Source organism: Vitis riparia, chromosome 13 (assembly GCF_004353265.1).
Source record: "Vitis riparia cultivar Riparia Gloire de Montpellier isolate 1030 chromosome 13, EGFV_Vit.rip_1.0, whole genome shotgun sequence".
Classification (NCBI taxonomy): domain Eukaryota; kingdom Viridiplantae; phylum Streptophyta; class Magnoliopsida; order Vitales; family Vitaceae; genus Vitis; species Vitis riparia.
In genome coordinates, this window is record NC_048443.1 from 6538166 (window position 1) to 6559223 (window position 21058).

Below are 21058 nucleotides of genomic sequence, written 5' to 3' on the forward strand. Positions count from 1 at the left end.
ATGCATTTTTTCCAAGTAAAAAGGCTCACTTTTATGCATTTATATACCCCATTAGTCATGGAACACATTTCCAAGTAAAAAGGACCACTTACATGCATTTTTTCCAAGTCAGAAGACTCACTTGCATGCATTTCTATACCTCGTTAGTCATGAAACACATTTTCAAGTAAAAAGGCGGCCTACTTATATGCATTTTTTCCAAGTAAAAAGGCTCACTTATATGCATTTTTATACCCCATTAGTCATGGAACACATTTCCAATTTCTATACCCCATTAGTCTTGAAACACATTTCCAAGTAAAAACGTCCACTTACATGCATTTTTTCCATGTCAAAAGACCCACTTACATGCATTTCTATACCCCATTAGTCATGAAACACATTTCCAAGTAAAAAAGCTCACTTACATGCATTTTTTCCAAGTAAAAAGGCCCATTACATGTATTTTTTTCAAGTAAAAATGTACACTTACACATTAGTCATAGAACACATTTCCAATTACCATACCCCATTAGTCATGGAACACATTTCTAAGTAAAAAGATCCACTTACATGCAATTTTTTCTAAGTAAAAAGGTCCACTTAAATGCATTTCTATACCCCATTAGTCATGAAACACATTTCCAAGTAAAAAGGTCCACTTACATGCATTTTTTCCAAAATAAAAAGGCCCATTTACATGCATTTCTATACCTCATTAGTCATGGAACACATTTCAAAGTAAAAAGACCCATTTATATGCATTTTCTCTGAGTAAAAATGTCCACTTACATGCATTTCTATACCCCATTAGTTATGGAACACATTTCCAAGTAAAAAGGTCCACTTACATGCAATTTTTTCTAAGTAAAAAGGCCCACTTAAATGCATTTCTATACCCCATTAGTCATGGAACACATTTCCAAGTAAAAAGGTCCACTTACATGCATTTTTTCCAAGTAAAAAGGCCAATTTACATGCATTTCTATACCTCATTAGTCATGGAACACATTTCCAAGTAAAAAGGCCCACATATATGCATTTTTTCAAGTAAAAATGTCCACTTACATGCATTTCTATACCCCATTAGTCATATAACACATTTCCAATTTCTATACCCCATTAGTCATGGAACACATTTCCAAGTAAAAAGGTCCACTTACATGCATTTTTTCTATGTCAAAAGACCCATTTACATGCATTTCTATACCCCATTAGTCATGGAACACATTTTCAAGTGAAAATGCCCACTTACATGCATTTCTATAACTCATTAGTCATGGAACACATTTTCAAGTAAAAAGGTTCACTTACATGCATTTTTTTCCAAGTAAAAAGGCCCATTACATGCATTTCTATACCCCATTAGTTATGAAACACATTTCCAATTTCTATACCCCCATTAGTCATGGAACACATTTCCAAGTAAAAGGTCCACTTAATGCATTTTTTCCAAGTAAAAAGGTCCACTTACATACATTTCTATACCCCATTATACACGACAAATAGATAGTTGAATGAACTTTGTCTTATAGGAAAAGAGAAAGATACTTGAATTTATTCTATAACTATATATTCCACAAAAATAAGTCATTCTTATAATAAGGGCGGAAGTTCCATATTCCATCCAATTAATTCATAGACACATAATTTGAAGAATTTTGTACCCTTAAATAAAACTTAAAAATAGATGCCACTAGTCATGGAACAAATTGCCATATAAAAGGGTCTACTTATGCATTTCTATACCCCATTATAGACGACAAAGAGAAAGTTGAATGAACTTTGTCTTATAAAAAAAGAGAAAGATACTTAAATTTATTTTATAACCATATATTCCACATAACAAGTCATTTTTATGATAAGGATGAAAGCTCCATATTTCCATCCGATTAATTTGTAGCCACATAGTTTTAGGAATTTTCTACATTTTAATGAAACTTAAAAATATAAATTAAATAATATTTTATATCTCATTAGAAACTCAAGTAGATAAAAAATAAGAGTACGGTTTAAAAGTGTCTAATACAAGTACTTTTTAAGTTGTAGAGCTTTTACTAATAGCTAAAAGGGCTTTTATAGAGAAGTGATGTGTTAGTAACTATACAATCAAAGAAATACTGACAATGGTTTGCTATTAAAAAAAATTATCTTCTTTTCATACTAGTTTAAGTTACCAAAAAACAAAAATTAATCATCGTGACAAAAATGGAAAAAAATTGTAAGTTTAAATTTAAAATAAATGAGCCATAAGAAAACATATAATTTTTTGAATTGGATAATTTATTCCACCATTGAATTTTTTTTTTATTTCTTGTATTTATGTGTATTTGGGCAGAAGCCAACTCTTTAATTGTTAAATCAACTAGAAAAAATTTATTATCATTGCATGGAAACCATGGACCAAGTTTTCTTCTTTTGTTGAATTAAAACAAATTAAAATAATGTAATATTATTTGGAAAAAAAATACAAAATTTACATTTTGACGATGTCCTTTTTCATAATATTTAGTGTAAAATTTGAATGCATCTTAATAACTATGCATAACTTCAAATAATATGTTTGTTTTTAGTGCTTTTTAATTGTTCATAAATGTTGGGTCTACTAAATAGTAATTAAATGTCTTTGTCTGTCCAAATATAATTACTATATTTATTTTTGTTTTATATATAGTTATGATAGAATATTTGAAGAATAATAGTTCAATGAAAAATAGTAATTAACATATTTGAAAATATCAATATTTGTTACAATAATAGAAATTTTAGAAATTAGTAGTTAACATTATTGTCCTTCAACAGTATTTTGTATTTTTTTTATTCTATATAATTAAAATGGGATATAATTTGAGAAAACCTAACCCAAATTAAAGGAAAAATACAATTATTTTATTAGACGTTTCTAAACATTTAAAAATATAAATTTCTTATAATGGTAAAAGTGTTAAAAACAATAAAATTACTTAAATAGGTGAAAGATCTTATTTATGATTTGGTCTTCAAGCTTTCAAAAATATTTCAAAAAGTTTTAAGTTTCAAAAAGTAACCCTTTTAATTGATTTAAAATAGAAGAAAAAGCATTCAACTTTCACTCAAACAATTTGTCTAGAAAAGGTGATGAATTAAAAAACAAACACTTGTGAAAAAGAAATTGAGTCTAAGATATTTAGTACTAAAATTAAATAATTGTTTTGTTTCTTTTAACTCCAAAAAGTTATTTGGAGGTTGAGTGCTATCTTTCCTTGAATTTAATTTAAAATGCATGCTGCTAGTCATGGAACACATTTTCAAGTATAGAGGTTCACTTATATGCATTTCTATACTCCATTACTCATGGAACACATTTTCAAGTAAAAAAACCCACTTACATGCATTTCTATACCCCATTAGTCATGGAACACATTTTCAAGTAAAAAAAGCCGACTTACATGCATTTCTATATCCCATTAGTCATGAAACACATTTCCAAGTAAAAAGACACACATGCATTTTTTCCAAATAAAAAGACCCACTTACATGCATTTCTGTACCCCATTAGTCATGAAACACATTTCCAATTTCTATACCCCATTAGTCATGGAACACATTTTCAAGTAAAAAAGCCCACTTACATGCATTTTTTCCAAGTAAAAAGGTCCACTTACATGCATTTCTATATTCCATTATACATGACAAATAGATGGTTGAATAAGCTGTCTTATAGGAAAAGAGAAAGATACTTGAATTTATTCTATAACTATATATTCCACAAAAATAGGTCATTCTTATGATAAGGACGGAAGTTCCATATTCCATCCAATTAATTCATAGACACATAATTTGAAGAATTTTCTACCCTTTAATAAAACTTAAAAATAGATGCCACTAGTCATGGAACACATTACCATATAAAAGGGCTACTTAAGTGCATTTCTATACCCCATTATACATGGCAAAGAGACGATTGAATGAGCTTTGTTTCATAGGAAAAGAGAAAGATACTTGAATTTATTTTATAACCATATATTCCACAAAAACAAGTCATTCTTATGATAAGGACGAAAGCTCCATATTTCCATCTAATTAATTTATAGACACATAATTTCAGGAATGTTCTACTCTTTAATAAAACTTAAAAATATAAATTAAATAAAGCTTCCTATCTCATTAGAAACTTAAGTAGATAAAAAATAAGAGTACGGTTTGAAAGTATGTCGAATACAACTACTTTTTAATTTGTACAGCTTTTATCAATAGCAGTTTCACTAAAAAGGCTTTTATAGAGAATTGACGTGTAAGCTATATCATCAAAGAAATAATGACAATGGTTTGCTATTAAAAAAATTATCTTCTTTTCATACTAGTTTAAGTTATCAAAAAAAACAAAAATTAATCACCATGACAAAAATGGAAAAAAATTGTAACTTTAAATTTAAAATAAATGAGGCATAAGAAAACATATATTTCTTGAATTGGATAATTTATTCCATCATTGAATTTTATTTTTTTATTTCTTATATTTATGTGTATTTGGGGCAGAAGCCAACTCATTAATTGTTAAATCAACTAGAAAAAATTTATTATCATTGCATGGGAACCATGGACCGAGTTTTCTCATTTTGTTGAATTAAAAAAATGTAATATGTGGACCCCGCATTTCGGCTCAATGCGTTTCCCACTCAAAGGCGAGCTCGATTTTGATTTCGAAAAATGGATTTTTATTGATTAGGAAAAATGACTAGGAGTCGCCACTTATTTTTGTTTTATTTTTTAAAAGGGTAAACAAAATAAGAAAGAAAAACCCTAAGTGTGACTCCCTATTTTGGAAAAGGCGGTCTACGAAAAACCGGATCGGGTTCGGGGGTCAGGTTACTTATCGGGAAGGTACGGTAAAGACCGTAGCACCCCTTTAAGTCCCTAAAGTCGGGTCTCTACTAATAAAATGAAGTGACGTGGCAATCAATAGGAAAATCAATGGGTACTCAAATTGATTAAGCGCATATGGAAATCAAAACACGTAATAGAGAATGACCAGAATAGGAGCAGATGCGTACCTGGGCCATGAACGAGCAATGCGCTATCATAAAAATGGGGTTAGTGCACAATTAAAGAATAATCTCATGCATATCATAAAGCAGAATGGATCAATCAAGTGTGATACTCAAGCCGACCAATCAATCATCAAAAACATGTATGTAGGGCCCCCACCAAAGCCCATTTATTTTAGCATGAATTAATTTCGTAAATTCCATTAATTGGAATTACAAAAATTCATTATTCTTGCTTATGTAAAACCAAGAAAAGCATAAGGTTTGAGAATCGGAGTAGAATTAAAATTGTTCAGGTGAAAATTGGGTTTTTGGAATTTATTTGAAAATTGGAGTTTTGGGAATCAAATTTGAAAATTGGAATTTTGGGAATTAAATTTAAGAATTGGAATTTTAGGAATTAAATTTGAAAGAAATTAGAATTTTGGAAATTAGAAATTAAGTTCGAAAATTGGAATTTTGAAGGATTGTTTAAAAATGAAAATTTAAAAATAAACAAATAAATAAATGAATAAAGTGATAATGATTAAACAAATTGATATAAAAATTGGAATTTCGAAAATTGGAATTAAATTTAAAAATCGGAATTTTAAAGAATTGTTTAAAGATGAAAATTTTAAGAATAAATAAATGAACAAATAAAAAGAATAATAATAAAAACGGAAATAATAATTAAATAATGAATGCGAATATTGGGAATTTTTTTAAAATTGAAACTTCAAGTATGAAAATTGTTTAAAAGGTGGAATTTAAAAATAAATAAATTAATAAAATTTGAGAATGGAATTTAAAAAAATAAATAAATGGATAAAATAATGATAATAATAGTAACAATAGTAATAATTACAATAATAATGGTAATTAAACAAATAAATGTGGAAGTTGAATTTTGGGAATTAAATGAAAATTGAGATTTTGAAAATTAGATTTAGAATTGAGATTTTCGGTTGGATATTAAAATATGGAGACATAAGTAATAATATTAAAATATGAGTTGTGTGGCTTTTGTTATTAAGAGTGGTTAGATGGCAAGGAAAAGAAAATCACCCGGGACCACCATATATTTAAGAGATTTGAGAGCAAAACATGTGGTCCCCACATATTAAATAGGTTTGGGAGCAAAACATGTGGCTGCATGCATAAGAGAGAGGATGGAAGGATATTTGAGTGGGGAAAAGTCAAGGAAAAATATGGGTATTACGCATGAGAGAGAATAAGAAGACGTTTGAGTGGTAAAAGAAAAAGACGCCCTGGTGACAAAGCTTGCATCCTTCCCTGGAGTGTTGTTGCTATTCATCACGTGAAAACATTCATCTCCGCGCCTCGGCATGCTTTAGACCAAGCCACGAAGTGGGAAACCACCTCGGGTATTATGAGATTGTGTGCACGGGATTAAGAAAATGAATATGAATGGAAGAGAGATTGAAAAGATAAATGGGAATATTGGCATGTGGTGAGTATGGAAAGATGATATAGAGAGAGAAACAGGTTTACGGGTATGGTTAAATTTAGAGAGGGAAGAGTGGTGAGGAAAAGAGCGGGTAAGCTGGATATTGGAAGGAGAACGGTGCTTAGTGAGGTGTTTACATTGGGGTGATGGGTGTGATGGTACATGAAATATGAGCAGTGGGTTTGATGGGTATGGAAACGGTAGAGAGAGAAAAGGTGGCAGCATGTAGGGGCATTGTGAAAGATGGATGTGTACGCGGGTGGATAGCAGTGGGTATGGTTGCATGAAGCATGAGCAATGGGTTTGAGAATGTAGAGAGAGAGTGGGTATGAATCAGCTAGCAAGTGGTATAAGCAAGATGCTCAAGTCACTGTGACGCTTCTGGAAGCGTGGAAGACCAAGGATGATGCTGAATGGGTGGCACTTGGACGAAATATGGACACAAACAGCCTCTGTTGCACTGTTTTTGCGTATGAACCAACCCTGGCGATGATGTCTCCACCTAGACGAGAGAATGAAGGGATGGGACAAAGTCTACATGATGAATGAATCCCCTCTAGACACAGACCGCCGCTTTGTTCTATTTTAGTGTTTGCCTTAGCAAGGGCATATACCTTCTTTCAAGAGCTGCCACTCATACCATGTTTCATCAATCCCATATTTCATAACCACATCTTCATGACTTTATTTATTGGACAGTCAAATCCGCTTCTTCAATGCACAATCGACAGCACGAGGAGGGCAAACTTCAGTCTCTCCCCCACTGTTCTTACATCTGTCACTCTTGTTTAACCTCAGACCCAACACGCTACCTGTTTTGGATGATGAGCTCTTTGCATTGCAAGCTTCTCTGTTTACAGATATTAAAAGAAGAACACAAATCCTAAAAACAGAGCATACATCTCGTTAACATCCCTGCCTCATCTGAAACAAAGGATGACTCAATCGGTTCTATCGAATGCAAGAAACAACCTTCGTGTCTAGGTCTTCATTCACAGAAAGGATCACAAATATAGGAGCCAACACAACATAAAAAAAAAAAAAAAAAACGAGGGAAGGATAAACAAAGAATAAAGTAGGAAAAAACGTGAGTGTTTCAAGCCTCATGTCGGGTGATATCCATGGGTTGATACAGGTGAGAAGATCCCAAGCCAGATCCATAAAAAAAACGTGAGAAACAGATCTCATTAACTCCAAACTAAACCATAAGGATAATCAGCAAGATCAACAACAACAACAAACAAGTGATCCAGAAAAAAAAAAAAAAAAACAATGAAATTCAACATGAAATCCAACCCGGACTGATGAGCAATGCAAAGCAAACCAAAATGAGAAAGATGTTGAGAAAAATATGAATCAAAGCAAGCAAGAAAATTGCTTCAAACTCACCTGCAGTTGCTCCTTTCCGGATCCCGCCTTCTTCAAGCTTCACTCCCAGACCCCTGAACTAGCAAGTCCCCCCCTCGTATATCCTTTCCTCTCCTGTTTCTCTCTTCTCCAAGAAGCCACTACCAACTCCACTATGCCCCCATCAGCCAGCATGGCGTCTCTGACTACTAGCATCGCCCACCATGCTGCAGCAGGTCCCTCATTCTTTTAGAAAAGGGGTCCCCCTCCTACTAAAAAACTTCCTCTCCCCCCGGGTCTTCAGGTGCCTTTTTTTTTTTTTTTTTTTTTTTTTTTTTTTTTAAGTTATGAAAACCAATATTAATGGAATAATCCCAGCATAGCTTGAAAAGAGGGGTCTACAAATATGCCCCTCTTCGGTAGAGTTCATGAGTGCAAGGAATATGAATACTGGAGTGAAAAGCAAGTGTGAATAATGAGTGGAATGAAGTGAACTCTACCGAAGAACCAAGGAGACCCCCATAGGGACACTAGCGAAGCATGAACTCACTCAGGCCAAGGGACGAACACAGAAGCTCTAATCCTAAGGGAAAAAAGAAGCCTCAAAATGTCTCTGAAGCCACACTGAGGACCCAGGCTCCCTCCGAGAATGTCTCCAGAAGTGACCCGAAGATCGATGTCAAAGATGAGTAACGGTCGAACCATCTTGGAGTGCAGACAAGAATGCGTCTAAAGGAAACTGCCCTACGTGGACCACGAGACAAATATGTGATAAGCACAGGGTAACGAAGCGAGGAAAACCGAGGACGAATGCAAAACCATGAAGGTGAGACATGCAATGCCAATGAATATGAATGCTAAGAGCTGTGACTCTGAATGACGAGACTGACTCTAAACACCAAACTGAGAAAATAATAGCTCTGGAAGCCAAACCAAAAAACTAACTCTAAACGCTAAACTAGAAGGCCCATAAGTGAAGACCTACGGTGGTGATACAATAAAAGTGCCCATAAATGTCAGTCTATGGTGGTGATAACTGAAACAAATGCTCATAGATGAAAATCTATGATGGTGAATCTGATCAAAGCCCATAGATGAAAATCTATGGTGGTGATAATCTCAAAGGCCCAAGGATGAAAATCCATGGTGGTGAAATAACTGAAATGCCCATAGATGCCCGATCTATGGTGGTGATAATCTGAAACAAATGCTCATAGATGAAAATCTATGATGGTGAAAAACTGATCAAAGCCCATAGATGAAAATCTATGGTGGTGATAATCTCAAAGGCCCAAGGATGAAAATCCATGGTGGTGAAATAACTGAAATGCCCATAGATGCCCGATCTATGGTGGTGATAATCTGAAACAAATGCTCATAGATGAAAATCTATGATGGTGAAAAACTGATCAAAGCCCATAGATGAAAATCTATGGTGGTGATAATCTCAAAGGCCCAAGGATGAAAATCCATGGTGGTGAAATAACTGAAATGCCCATAGATGCCCGATCTATGGTGGTGATAATCTGAAATGCCCATAGATGTCTAATCTATGGTGGTGAATATGAAACAAAAGGGATGCCCTAAACAAACTGATAGATAGGGGGATGCCCTAAACAAACTGAAAATAGGGGGATCCCCTAAACAAGCTGACAATAGGGGGATGCCATAAGGGATAACTCGTAAAGATCGACAAATGGGTCTGACAACCATGAAATCAAAACGAGACACGGTAAACCCAAAGAGAGGGGGTATGCCCCAGTAGAAAAGCACTAAAGGGGGTATGCCCCAGTGTGACGACTCGCAAAGATCAAGAAATAGATCGAGTAGTGAGAAAATCCGCAAAATATCTAATGAACTGAAGGATGGGGGTATGCCCCAGTGTAAGATAGTAACCAACATAAGACAGAATGTCACCAAACAAGACACCCTGGGATATGCTCAATGATGATGCAATGAACAGGATATACATAGCCTCAATGAACAAACGCTAAAACAAGACCAAACATCACCAAAACTATGCTGACAAAGCAAAACCAAAATAAGGGATCAAACAAATGCTGACCAAAACCCTAAGTCTGAAATGTAAACAAATCAAGACACAACATGGCAACTATCAATATGAGTACATCATCACAAATATATCAATAATCTAACAGGTCCTACCATCACGGAATATGTTGAACCTAATGCCCAAAGGCATGTGAAAACTCAACCAGAAAGCCCGAGACTAGTCTGCATCTTCCTCTGATCAAGAGAAGAGGATAAAGTCAGGTAAGATGATGAAATATGTAAGCTCAAAAGGTGTAAGGCTCTGATAAGATGGGTGTAGGTATAACGGTGTCCAATGTAGGATGTATGGGTGCATAACAAAGATAAGTGAATATCCAAATCAAACTAGGTACGCTGAGAAGACTGAGCCCAGGGTGTCGATGACTCCCTGATCCATCGAAAACAGCAATCATAAACACGAAATGGAGCCTTAATGTCAAAATCAGCAAGGTGGCCATGCCCTAGTGTGAATGCATCATCTCAGAATGGGTAAACTCTCAGTGCAGAATGATCTCCGGAAAGTAAGTGTCCGGCATAAACTGTCATCTCACAAAATCATCATCGATGAGTGGGCCATGCCTCAGTGTAAGCATCCCCAAATCAAACATCGATGAGAGGGCTATGCCCCAGTGTAAGCATCTCCAAATCAAACATCCATGAGAAAAATATAACCAATCATGCATCATCTGATCCAAAACGAATCTTCGCTCCTCGAAGTCATCGTGGTAATGTGAAGAGAGTATCTGACCTCCTCTAAAGAAAGAGCATGTCCCAATGTGAACTGGTATCTCTAAGATCAACCGCCAATGAAAGGGTTATGCCCCAGTATAGGGCAAACCCTAAAATGACTAAACTCCACTACATGCTCTCATAAGTGTCTGTGTCCTGATCCAATCATCTGGAAAATCTGTCAACAATGATGAGTGGGCTATGCTCCCGTGATCACATCAAAGAAAACATCCGGTCATATCTCGTACTCCAGTGTGAAATGAATCTAATCGCCTCCAAGGAACAACTATGCCTAAAAACCATCATCGACCGAAAGGGGTATGCCCCTGTGTAAAATACACCAAATGAAATGCGCCAATCCTGTCTCATGCTCCAATGTGAAAAAGGACATCTGATATCCCCCGAGGAATGGACATGGCTCAAAAATCCGTCATCGACTGAGAAGAGTATGCCTCGACATAATGGTCATCCGATAATAAAACTCTCTGAGACGGTATGCCCCAATGTAAGGCCATACCATAACTCCTGGTCCATCACAATCAGAATGCTCCCGAATCAATCCCAGATATCGCTCACATAAGAGCTATCAAACACAATGCATGATGAGTCAAAAGAACCAGATGAGCTCAGATCACCCGTCATCGAATGCGCGATCCCAGTCATCCACATGTACAACTGAATCAGACCTATAGATCAAAGGGGTGTCTCTCGGAAAAAAAAGCATGATGACATCGAAGCGTCGCGAGGTGCAGGCCTAACTGGGTAACTCCCGAGAGGCTCCACGGAGGAAACATCGTGTCAATGTGTATCTCGTAAGTGGGGATGAGTGTGCAACTCCATGAAGATCCATAAATCTCAATCGAAAAGGAAATATGCCCCAGTATGGGCATCGAACGCGACAGGCCCGAAGAACAACATGACATGAAGTCGTCTATCGTCGAACATGTAATACTGGTCATCCGAATCCATAACTAAATCATGCACATATATCCAAGATGACCTCCCAGATGGAGAGGCATGATGGCATCCAAGCGTCGAGAAGTGCGGAACTAGCTGGATGGATCTCGGGGACTCCGTAAGGTAACGGTCATGTCCACGTCTCAGTGAGCATCCAGTAAGTGATGATGATCGTGCAAGTCTGTGAGGATCCATGAACCTCCAAATGAAATGGGATATGCCCCAGTGTGGCACCAGAGGTATGATAGGTCAAAAATCAGGTGACACCAAATCAATCATCGTCAAACTCACGATCCCGGTGATCCGAACACAACTGAATCAGTCCTACACATCAAAGAGGTGACTCCCAGAAGAAGAAGCATGACAATATCTAAATATCAACCAGATCTCAATCACCTGTCCAAGTAGAGGCTGCCGAAGACGACATCTGATTCCATGGCCTCAGGGTGGTCTTAAGACACGGGACGTAACGTAGGCCAAGGTGATAGGGTGATAGAAACGAAGGAAAACTAGGCTCAAATACCCAACGATCAAAACTCATGCCCTCATATATGAAATGCAACATGTGTAGTAAATCTCATGTGCCATGGACCTGAGGATGCCTAACGTGAATATGATGTCGATAAGGAGACCAATGAAGCAAAATGAACTGATAGTGATATGTGTAATGAAGATGCGAAGTGAGTATCGAACCCGAGATGGGTTGCTGTAAGGAGAGAATAAGATGTGAAGGAAATGAGATGAATCACAAGCAACGATAAAAACGACAGTGAAACAATGAATATGTGAAGAAAGGTGGTGATCGACTCAGATCAAACATGAAGTGAAGTCACATCAATAATGAATGTAATGATGGAAAAGGACAATGACTCGGAGTCCTTAGGAGAAGGTCACTCATCTCTCTCACAAATAGATATGACAAAGCAATACAAATAACATGAGATCTCAGAGAGCTCACATACGAACTCCCAATAACGAACATACTCGATAAAAATGACCCCCGAACATCAATACATACTCAATGATAAAAAATAATACACACCTGCGTTGTTTTTTTTTTTTTTTTTTTTTTTACATATATACAAACACGCATACCCTGAACATGAACAAATGGACCCCAAAGATGATATCAATAACGAATGGACACACTCCCAAGTGATAAGGTAACAAACAAACTCTCTCTGACAAGATGACCTTCTCAAACTAAGGATCTCTAAACCAGTGTCCGCGAGATAGATGGTGGAAATGATGTGACTATCCTCCATGTGATGAACTGAGGAGGCTCACCACTCAGGGTGGAGAGAATATGAGACAAACAAATAGTAGATAGGATAGGAAAGAAGAGATGAATAACACAACCAATAAGATGAGATGAAAATGCAAAGGTGCAATGATAGGAAAAGATGATGAGAAAAACATGCCCCTAGGTCCAAGGCTCATGAAACTCCCAAACAATGCATGCATACATTAAAGGGCCCCTGTCCCGGTGTGAGAATGTGAGCAAGGCGATAAGAAAGAAAGGCTATAATACGCATGTGAGGCTCAATGGGCTAGCAACAGACTATGTATCACAAAGGAATAACAAGGTAATGGCTAACCGAAATGGTGGCCACCCATCCTGCGACCATGGTCTCAAACATAGTACCTCTTTAGCTGATCCACATTGGTTGGCTCTGAGAATCGGTTTCCGTCTAAACCCATCAGCCATGCAGCACCCTCTGGGGTCAACTCCCTGATGAAATAAGGTCCGCTCCAGTTGGGTCTGAACTTTCCTCTAGGATCATGTATCAACCGTACTCCGAATGCTCCATAATAATCTCAAAGATGATCCTCTCAAGGCAAAGTAAACAGTGATCTCATCAGGCACGACTGCCCGTCACAAGCTAACTCTCATCGTACAAGATCAATCTCTATACTCACGGCAAAATAAGTGATAGTCTCATCAAGCACTCGACCAATCCTCATATCGTAAGCCACCTAAAGATCATAAGCTATCCCTCGCCATGAAAGAACAACCATGGGCTCAAACTCCTCACACTCTACCTGGTCGAATCAGAGAGGGGATGTGCAAAGCTAGAAAGGTCGAGGATAGCAATGTCATATAATGGTCTCAAAGGTGATGCTATGCAAAGCTCATAATGGATGGAACGCAGGTCAAAACAAAGTCAAGGTGTGGGAAGTGAGCAAGGTACTGCTTTGATCATTAGAAGATGTGTCACAGTCTCGAACTCCCTAGGTCAAATCTCTGATCCTAGGCTAATAGGCTCAATATCCTCCATGATAGGTCAAGCCTCAATACCACAACGTGCAAGTGAAGAGATGCCTAAAGTCAAAAGTACAAATCATAATATCACAAAACACAAACACATGTCCATAAAAGAAAATGCATCCAATGGGATAATCTGATGAGTACATCATGCAAAAAGAAAGATAACAAAGACAATACTCAAGAAATCGAGTTATAGTCTCTAGAAGTCACAAGTAAGACAAGACTAAACAAACAAAAACAAAAACAGTGACTGGTCCTGTCATCACATCTCTGGCCACAGAAGGAACAAAATCTGAGCGCCACTGTACCAAGGCAAGCCAATCATGAGTCAATCGCCCAAATCAATAAGATCAGGGACTACTGGTGGAGGGGAGTCTACATGCATGGCCTGAGCTAAGGTAGGAATAGGAAACATATCGGACTGAGGATGCCCAAACGTCCCAGAATCAATAATGTCCTGTATGGCATGTCGTAGAGCAGTGCAACGATCAGTGTGATGTCCTGCTGATTGATGGTACGCACAATACAAGTCAAGCCGAAACTGCGAAGGCACGGGATCTGGAAGTGCCCTGGGAGCCAGAGGAGCCAAGAATCCCATGGCCTGGAACGTCTCAAGAACTCTGCTCAGGGGTGTGCTCAAATCTGAAAAGCGTCTCTGACATCGTCGATGAGGGTGAAGTCGCTCCTGAGGGACTGTAATAACTGGAGGGCCCTGAAGCCGGGATGAAGGTCGTGTCGGCATAGCCAATGAAATGGATGAGGAGCGCTGTTGGAACACTAAATGTGGGCGAGGCCGTGGATGTGAGGCACCCAAAGCAGCAAACATCGATGGAGTCAAATGTGGCAATGAAGGCATCGCTACTCCTGGAGCTTCTCTCGATGACGATGGATGCTCTGACAAAATAAGCTCAATCCTCTCAACCTTCTGCGTCAAATCCACCATCATCTCATAAAGAACAGTAAGAGTAATGGGTGCGGTCTCGTCCGACATGGTGAACCTCAGCTGAAGAAGTCTAGTATCAAGGTGCTCTGTATCATAATCATCATACCATCAATCTCTGCTCGGGGACCAGTCACGACACTAAAACTGTCCAAGACTCTAAAACAAAAACATACAAGAGACAAAAACAAAGCAACACACGATGCTACCCAAAATAACAACACATAAAATGCATGATAAGAAATAATGATAATAATAAAAAGAAGATGGAAATGCATACCCAAGAAAACAACAATACCACTAAGCGAAATGAGAGTACATCATGCAAAATAAGACACTAAGGTCTACTCTCGAAACACAAGGTACGAACACGAATCACTAACCATAAAACAAGACTCAAATAAAAAGAAAAGAGAACAAAAACTCAAAACGACCAACTAATAACGTAGTCCCAAAAGTACACCAACAAGGTCTGCCATATCATAACGTCTGGTGAATATCAGTGCCCTGGGTGTCTCAAACATGATGGTATAAGCCCGAAGGAGGAGGAACTGCATGTGTGGAATATGCTGGAAGGGAATCAGCAGTCATATCTGGACCAAGTTCAATAGCTGTGGTCGATAAGGGGAAGCTAACCGCACCACTGTCAATAAGATCCTGTATGGCATGACGTAGAGAAGCACAATAGTCAGTACGATGGCCTGCCATCTGGTGAAATGCACAGAACTCATGAGCATGAAAACGCGGAGGTAAAGTACTCAGGGGTGGCCTAGGGGCCAACGGTGCTAAGAAGCCAGTAGCTATGAGTCGCTCAAAAGCTCTATCTAAAGGCATCCCCAAATCCGAATAAGTCCTCTGATGTCGCCGATGGGAACGAGACTGCTCATGTCGTGGGATACTAGTATGTGGACGCTGAAACTGAGATGAAGGTCGCACCGTGACAACATGAGGATGCACAGAAGGGTACTGCTGAACTGAATGAGGATGACGATGCTGTAAAGGCGGGAAATCACTCCTGGGTATCGGCAATGATCTCGCATAGGGATGATAACCAGGTCGTCGATGCTGAAAGTCCGCAGAACATACGCATCCATAGCTCTCAGATGATCCACCAACTCCTTTCCCCTCAGTATCTAGGGAATGAGTAATATCTGACCATAATCCTCTAGAGATGCCATCATCTACATCGAATAAAGCCTGAACCAATGATCTGAAATCCTGGAATGGGACTCCCGTAAGATGTCGAGCAAACCTAGGATGCAAACTCCTCAAAAACATGCTCATCTGATCTCTCTCGGTAGGTCGCTCAATCATCTCCGCGGCCCTCTCCCTCCAGCGGGAGATAAAAGGAGAAATAGGCTCATCTGATCCCTGTCGAAGAAACTCAAGCTCTCTACGTGTAACGCTCGTATCACCACTGAAGGAATACTGTCTCAGAAACTCCTGTGCTAAGTCCTCCCAAGTTCTCCGACGAGATGTCTCTAATGAAGCGTACCATCTCTGTGTCATGCCGCTCAATGACAATGGGAACAAAGTGAGCAACTGTGCCTCATCTAGACCCAGAGCCCTCATAACTGTGCTATAGAGTCTGAGATGAATACGAGGACATCCAACACCTGTATATCTCTCTATATCAGGCATCCTGAAACCGACTGGCAAAGTGGCCACTGGCACATCGTCAGGGTCATCCCATGAAATCATCTCATCAAGATCTCTCATCTGTCTAATCCTCTGCTCGAGTTTGTCCATACGAGAATGAGGATCCTCAATAACGGTAACTGGTGTGACAATGGGTGGAATGACAGCAGCCTGATCATGCAAAGCCTGTGTAGCTGGCATCTGAACAGGTATAACAGGTGGTGTCACTGTATCAGATAGCGTGTCCTCGAGCACTACACGCCTACTCTGCTGAGTATCCATCCTCTAACTCAAACCGGTCAATGCTCCCTGAATCGAAACCACAGAAGCGATAAGCTAACCAATCGAAACTGACTGTGAATCTGTCTATAGCAGCTCAGAGATACGAATCAATCTCTATCCCACTCAACCCAGGGCACTGAACCAAGACTGGGACTACAAATAGACCCCTACAAAAGAACCTGAGCAAAATGACTCAAACACGACTCATGCAATGACACAGGATGTAACGAACAATGACCAATGCATGATACAATACAACCCAATACATGACAGGGTATGATACACAATCATATGGTGACAATCAAAATTTGGATATACGATAGAATCTCTAGAGCCACATGAGTGTCTAGTGTGAGACAACTACAAATATGACTAAAGAATTTCTATCGATGATCCAGAAAATGATCGAGGTGTGAAGAACACTATCACGAGATCGATACTCAATATAGACCAAAATATCCTTGATTCAACCTTCAACTCAAGCTCCACAAGAGAAAAAATGATAAGGTGATCAAGACGAATCTCTCGAAAAATGTGTGAATATGAAAATGTGTCTTTCACCTTTTTGTAATGAAAATATGAGCATCGAGTCAAAAATCGAATCATGGATCAAACAAATGATGAGGTACTGAGCCCGTGATAGGTGTACAGTGTAAAAAGATGATCAATGAACATATCCCAAAGTATCGAGTAAGTGACGACAAAGTGAATAGGTGCGTCGAGCCAAGAAATGATAACGAAAACCCTAGGGAGAAAACATGCCAAACTCATCGAGTGAAAAGCATAATCCAAGATGACACGACGAAAGGTGATCCAACCGTACTCAAACTCATACCGATCTCCGAGCACTCTCAACTGGAGACTAAAAAGAGGGAGTGTCAAATCTGAAGTGTAACCACAGAGGCTCTGAAAGCCCTCAGATGCACCCACGTGTAGGGAGGGAGTCCTAATCGAAGGATCTATGGCTCATCCTACGAGGTCAAGGTTGCTCTAAATGGATATGGGTGGACTTTAAAGGTCCCTAGCAGAAGCGATCGTACCCTCCGGCGGTACGCAACCCTCTGCACGCCTCCGAAGAGACGAGGCGTTTCCATGCAAGGTGGTCATCACCTCCACACATGCACTACCTCGACATCCCAGGGGGTTTCCTATGGTGAAACCTTTCACACTCTCAACACTCAATAGTCAACTAAAGTGCACAGTGAGCGGTGTGGGTGCATCCGAAAACCCTATGAATCTAGAGCAGGAGAGGAAGCACACTGGTCGCACAACTATCCATGAAACCTAGCTCGGGGCTATACAGGTCTTCAATGATCGGACTCCAATCAGCATCGATATGTAGGTCTCCTCCAGAATGCTCCCGTACATCGATATAGCCCGTCGCTAGACCCTACTCCTAAACTCTGGCTCGGTCAGAGAATCAAGCACACACAAGGCCTCACACTTGCAAAAGTGAGAGCCGAAATGAAGAAAATGACCGAAAACCAGAGGGTTGGAGGTAAGGGGATAGATGTGCGGCCCACACGGACAAGCAACATGCAATCACACAAGGGAAGGGTAGTCATGCACCATACAGTCAAGCAGAGTACAGGTATATCACTCAAGCATGCATATAAGTTATGAGAATCAGGATGAATAGTGATAAGAACACCATGCTCAAAGACGATCAAGATGATATATAAGCCAGAGAATCAACATGTCAAATCAAACCAACAATGAATCCATATACGCAAGGCGATCAGAATAATCATGGCAAATATCAGAATCACTATACTAAGCGAAATAAGATAGGCAATCAATACAATCAGCATGTCAATATCTCAAACAAATATGGCAATGAAGCATAGAGAAAATAGCTATCTCGGGATCCTCAATCAAGAAGAATCAATCATCATAACCAGCACGTCAAATATCTCAAACAAATAAATCAATGAAGCATGAAGAAACTGACTATATCAGAATCCCTAATCAAAATAATCGACCAATACGATCAACATGTCAAAGTCCCAAGTGAAAACTCGGGAACTCTCAATGTGCAATCAAGAGAAGAGTACCCACTGATCGACTCACCAAACACCACATTTGCTTCACTTTAAGTTCAAGTTTGACCCTCTAAACAAATCCCCAGCGGAGTCGCCATTTTGTGGACCCCGCATTTCGGCTCAATGCGTTTCCCACTCAAAGGCGAGCTCGATTTTGATTTCGAAAAATGGATTTTTATTGATTAGGAAAAATGACTAGGAGTCGCCACTTATTTTTGTTTTATTTTTTAAAAGGGTAAACAAAATAAGAAAGAAAAACCCTAAGTGTGACTCCCTATTTTGGAAAAGGCGGTCTACGAAAAACCGGATCGGGTTCGGGGGTCAGGTTACTTATCGGGAAGGTACGGTAAAGACCGTAGCACCCCTTTAAGTCCCTAAAGTCGGGTCTCTACTAATAAAATGAAGCGACGTGGCAATCAATAGGAAAATCAATGGGTACTCAAATTGATTAAGCGCATATGGAAATCAAAACACGTAATAGAGAATGACCAGAATAGGAGCAGATGCGTACCTGGGCCATGAACGAGCAATGCGCTATCATAAAAATGGGGTTAGTGCACAATTAAAGAATAATCTCATGCATATCATAAAGCAGAATGGATCAATCAAGTGTGATACTCAAGCCGACCAATCAATCATCAAAAACATGTATGTAGGGCCCCCACCAAAGCCCATTTATTTTAGCATGAATTAATTTCGTAAATTCCATTAATTGGAATTACAAAAATTCATTATTCTTGCTTATGTAAAACCAAGAAAAGCATAAGGTTTGAGAATCGGAGTAAAATTAAAATTGTTCAGGTGAAAATTGGGTTTTTGGAATTTATTTGAAAATTGGAGTTTTGGGAATCAAATTTGAAAATTGGAATTTTGGGAATTAAATTTAAGAATTGGAATTTTAGGAATTAAATTTGAAAGAAATTAGAATTTTGGAAATTAGAAATTAAGTTCGAAAATTGGAATTTTGAAGGATTGTTTAAAAATGAAAATTTAAAAATAAACAAATAAATAAATGAATAAAGTGATAATGATTAAACAAATTGATATAAAAATTGGAATTTCGAAAATTGGAATTAAATTTAAAAATCGGAATTTTAAAGAATTGTTTAAAGATGAAAATTTTAAGAATAAATAAATGAACAAATAAAAAGAATAATAATAAAAACGGAAATAATAATTAAATAATGAATGCGAATATTGGGAATTTTTTTAAAATTGAAACTTCAAGTATGAAAATTGTTTAAAAGGTGGAATTTAAAAATAAATAAATTAATAAAATTTGAGAATGGAATTTAAAAAAATAAATAAATGGATAAAATAATGATAATAATAGTAACAATAGTAATAATTACAATAATAATGGTAATTAAACAAATAAATGTGGAAGTTGAATTTTGGGAATTAAATGAAAATTGAGATTTTGAAAATTAGATTTAGAATTGAGATTTTCGGTTGGATATTAAAATATGGAGACATAAGTAATAATATTAAAATATGAGTTGTGTGGCTTTTGTTATTAAGAGTGGTTAGATGGCAAGGAAAAGAAAATCACCCGGGACCACCATATATTTAAGAGATTTGAGAGCAAAACATGTGGTCCCCACATATTAAATAGGTTTGGGAGCAAAACATGTGGCTGCATGCATAAGAGAGAGGATGGAAGGATATTTGAGTGGGGAAAAGTCAAGGAAAAATATGGGTATTACGCATGAGAGAGAATAAGAAGACGTTTGAGTGGTAAAAGAAAAAGACGCCCTGGTGACAAAGCTTGCATCCTTCCCTGGAGTGTTGTTGCTATTCATCACGTGAAAACATTCATCTCCGCGCCTCGGCATGCTTTAGACCAAGCCACGAAGTGGGAAACCACCTCGGGTATTATGAGATTGTGTGCACGGGATTAAGAAAATGAATATGAATGGAAGAGAGATTGAAAAGATAAATGGGAATATTGGCATGTGGTGAGTATGGAAAGATGATATAGAGAGAGAAACAGGTTTACGGGTATGGTTAAATTTAGAGAGGGAAGAGTGGTGAGGAAAAGAGCGGGTAAGCTGGATATTGGAAGGAGAACGGTGCTTAGTGAGGTGTTTACATTGGGGTGATGGGTGTGATGGTACATGAAATATGAGCAGTGGGTTTGATGGGTATGGAAACGGTAGAGAGAGAAAAGGTGGCAGCATGTAGGGGCATTGTGAAAGATGGATGTGTACGCGGGTGGATAGCAGTGGGTATGGTTGCATGAAGCATGAGCAATGGGTTTGAGAATGTAGAGAGAGAGTGGGTATGAATCAGCTAGCAAGTGGTATAAGCAAGATGCTCAAGTCACTGTGACGCTTCTGGAAGCGT

At 38.2% G+C, this 21058-nt stretch overlaps 1 protein-coding gene across 1 annotated transcript; it reads right to left on the reverse strand.

Moving 5' to 3' along the window:
• Window positions 1–15266: 15266 nt before the first annotated feature.
• Window positions 15267–16670, reverse strand: LOC117928222. The gene has a single exon (XM_034848140.1). The coding sequence runs from the start codon at window positions 16668–16670 to the stop codon at window positions 15267–15269; it is 1404 nt and encodes a 467-aa protein (XP_034704031.1).
• Between the last annotated feature and the right edge of the window lie 4388 nt (window positions 16671–21058).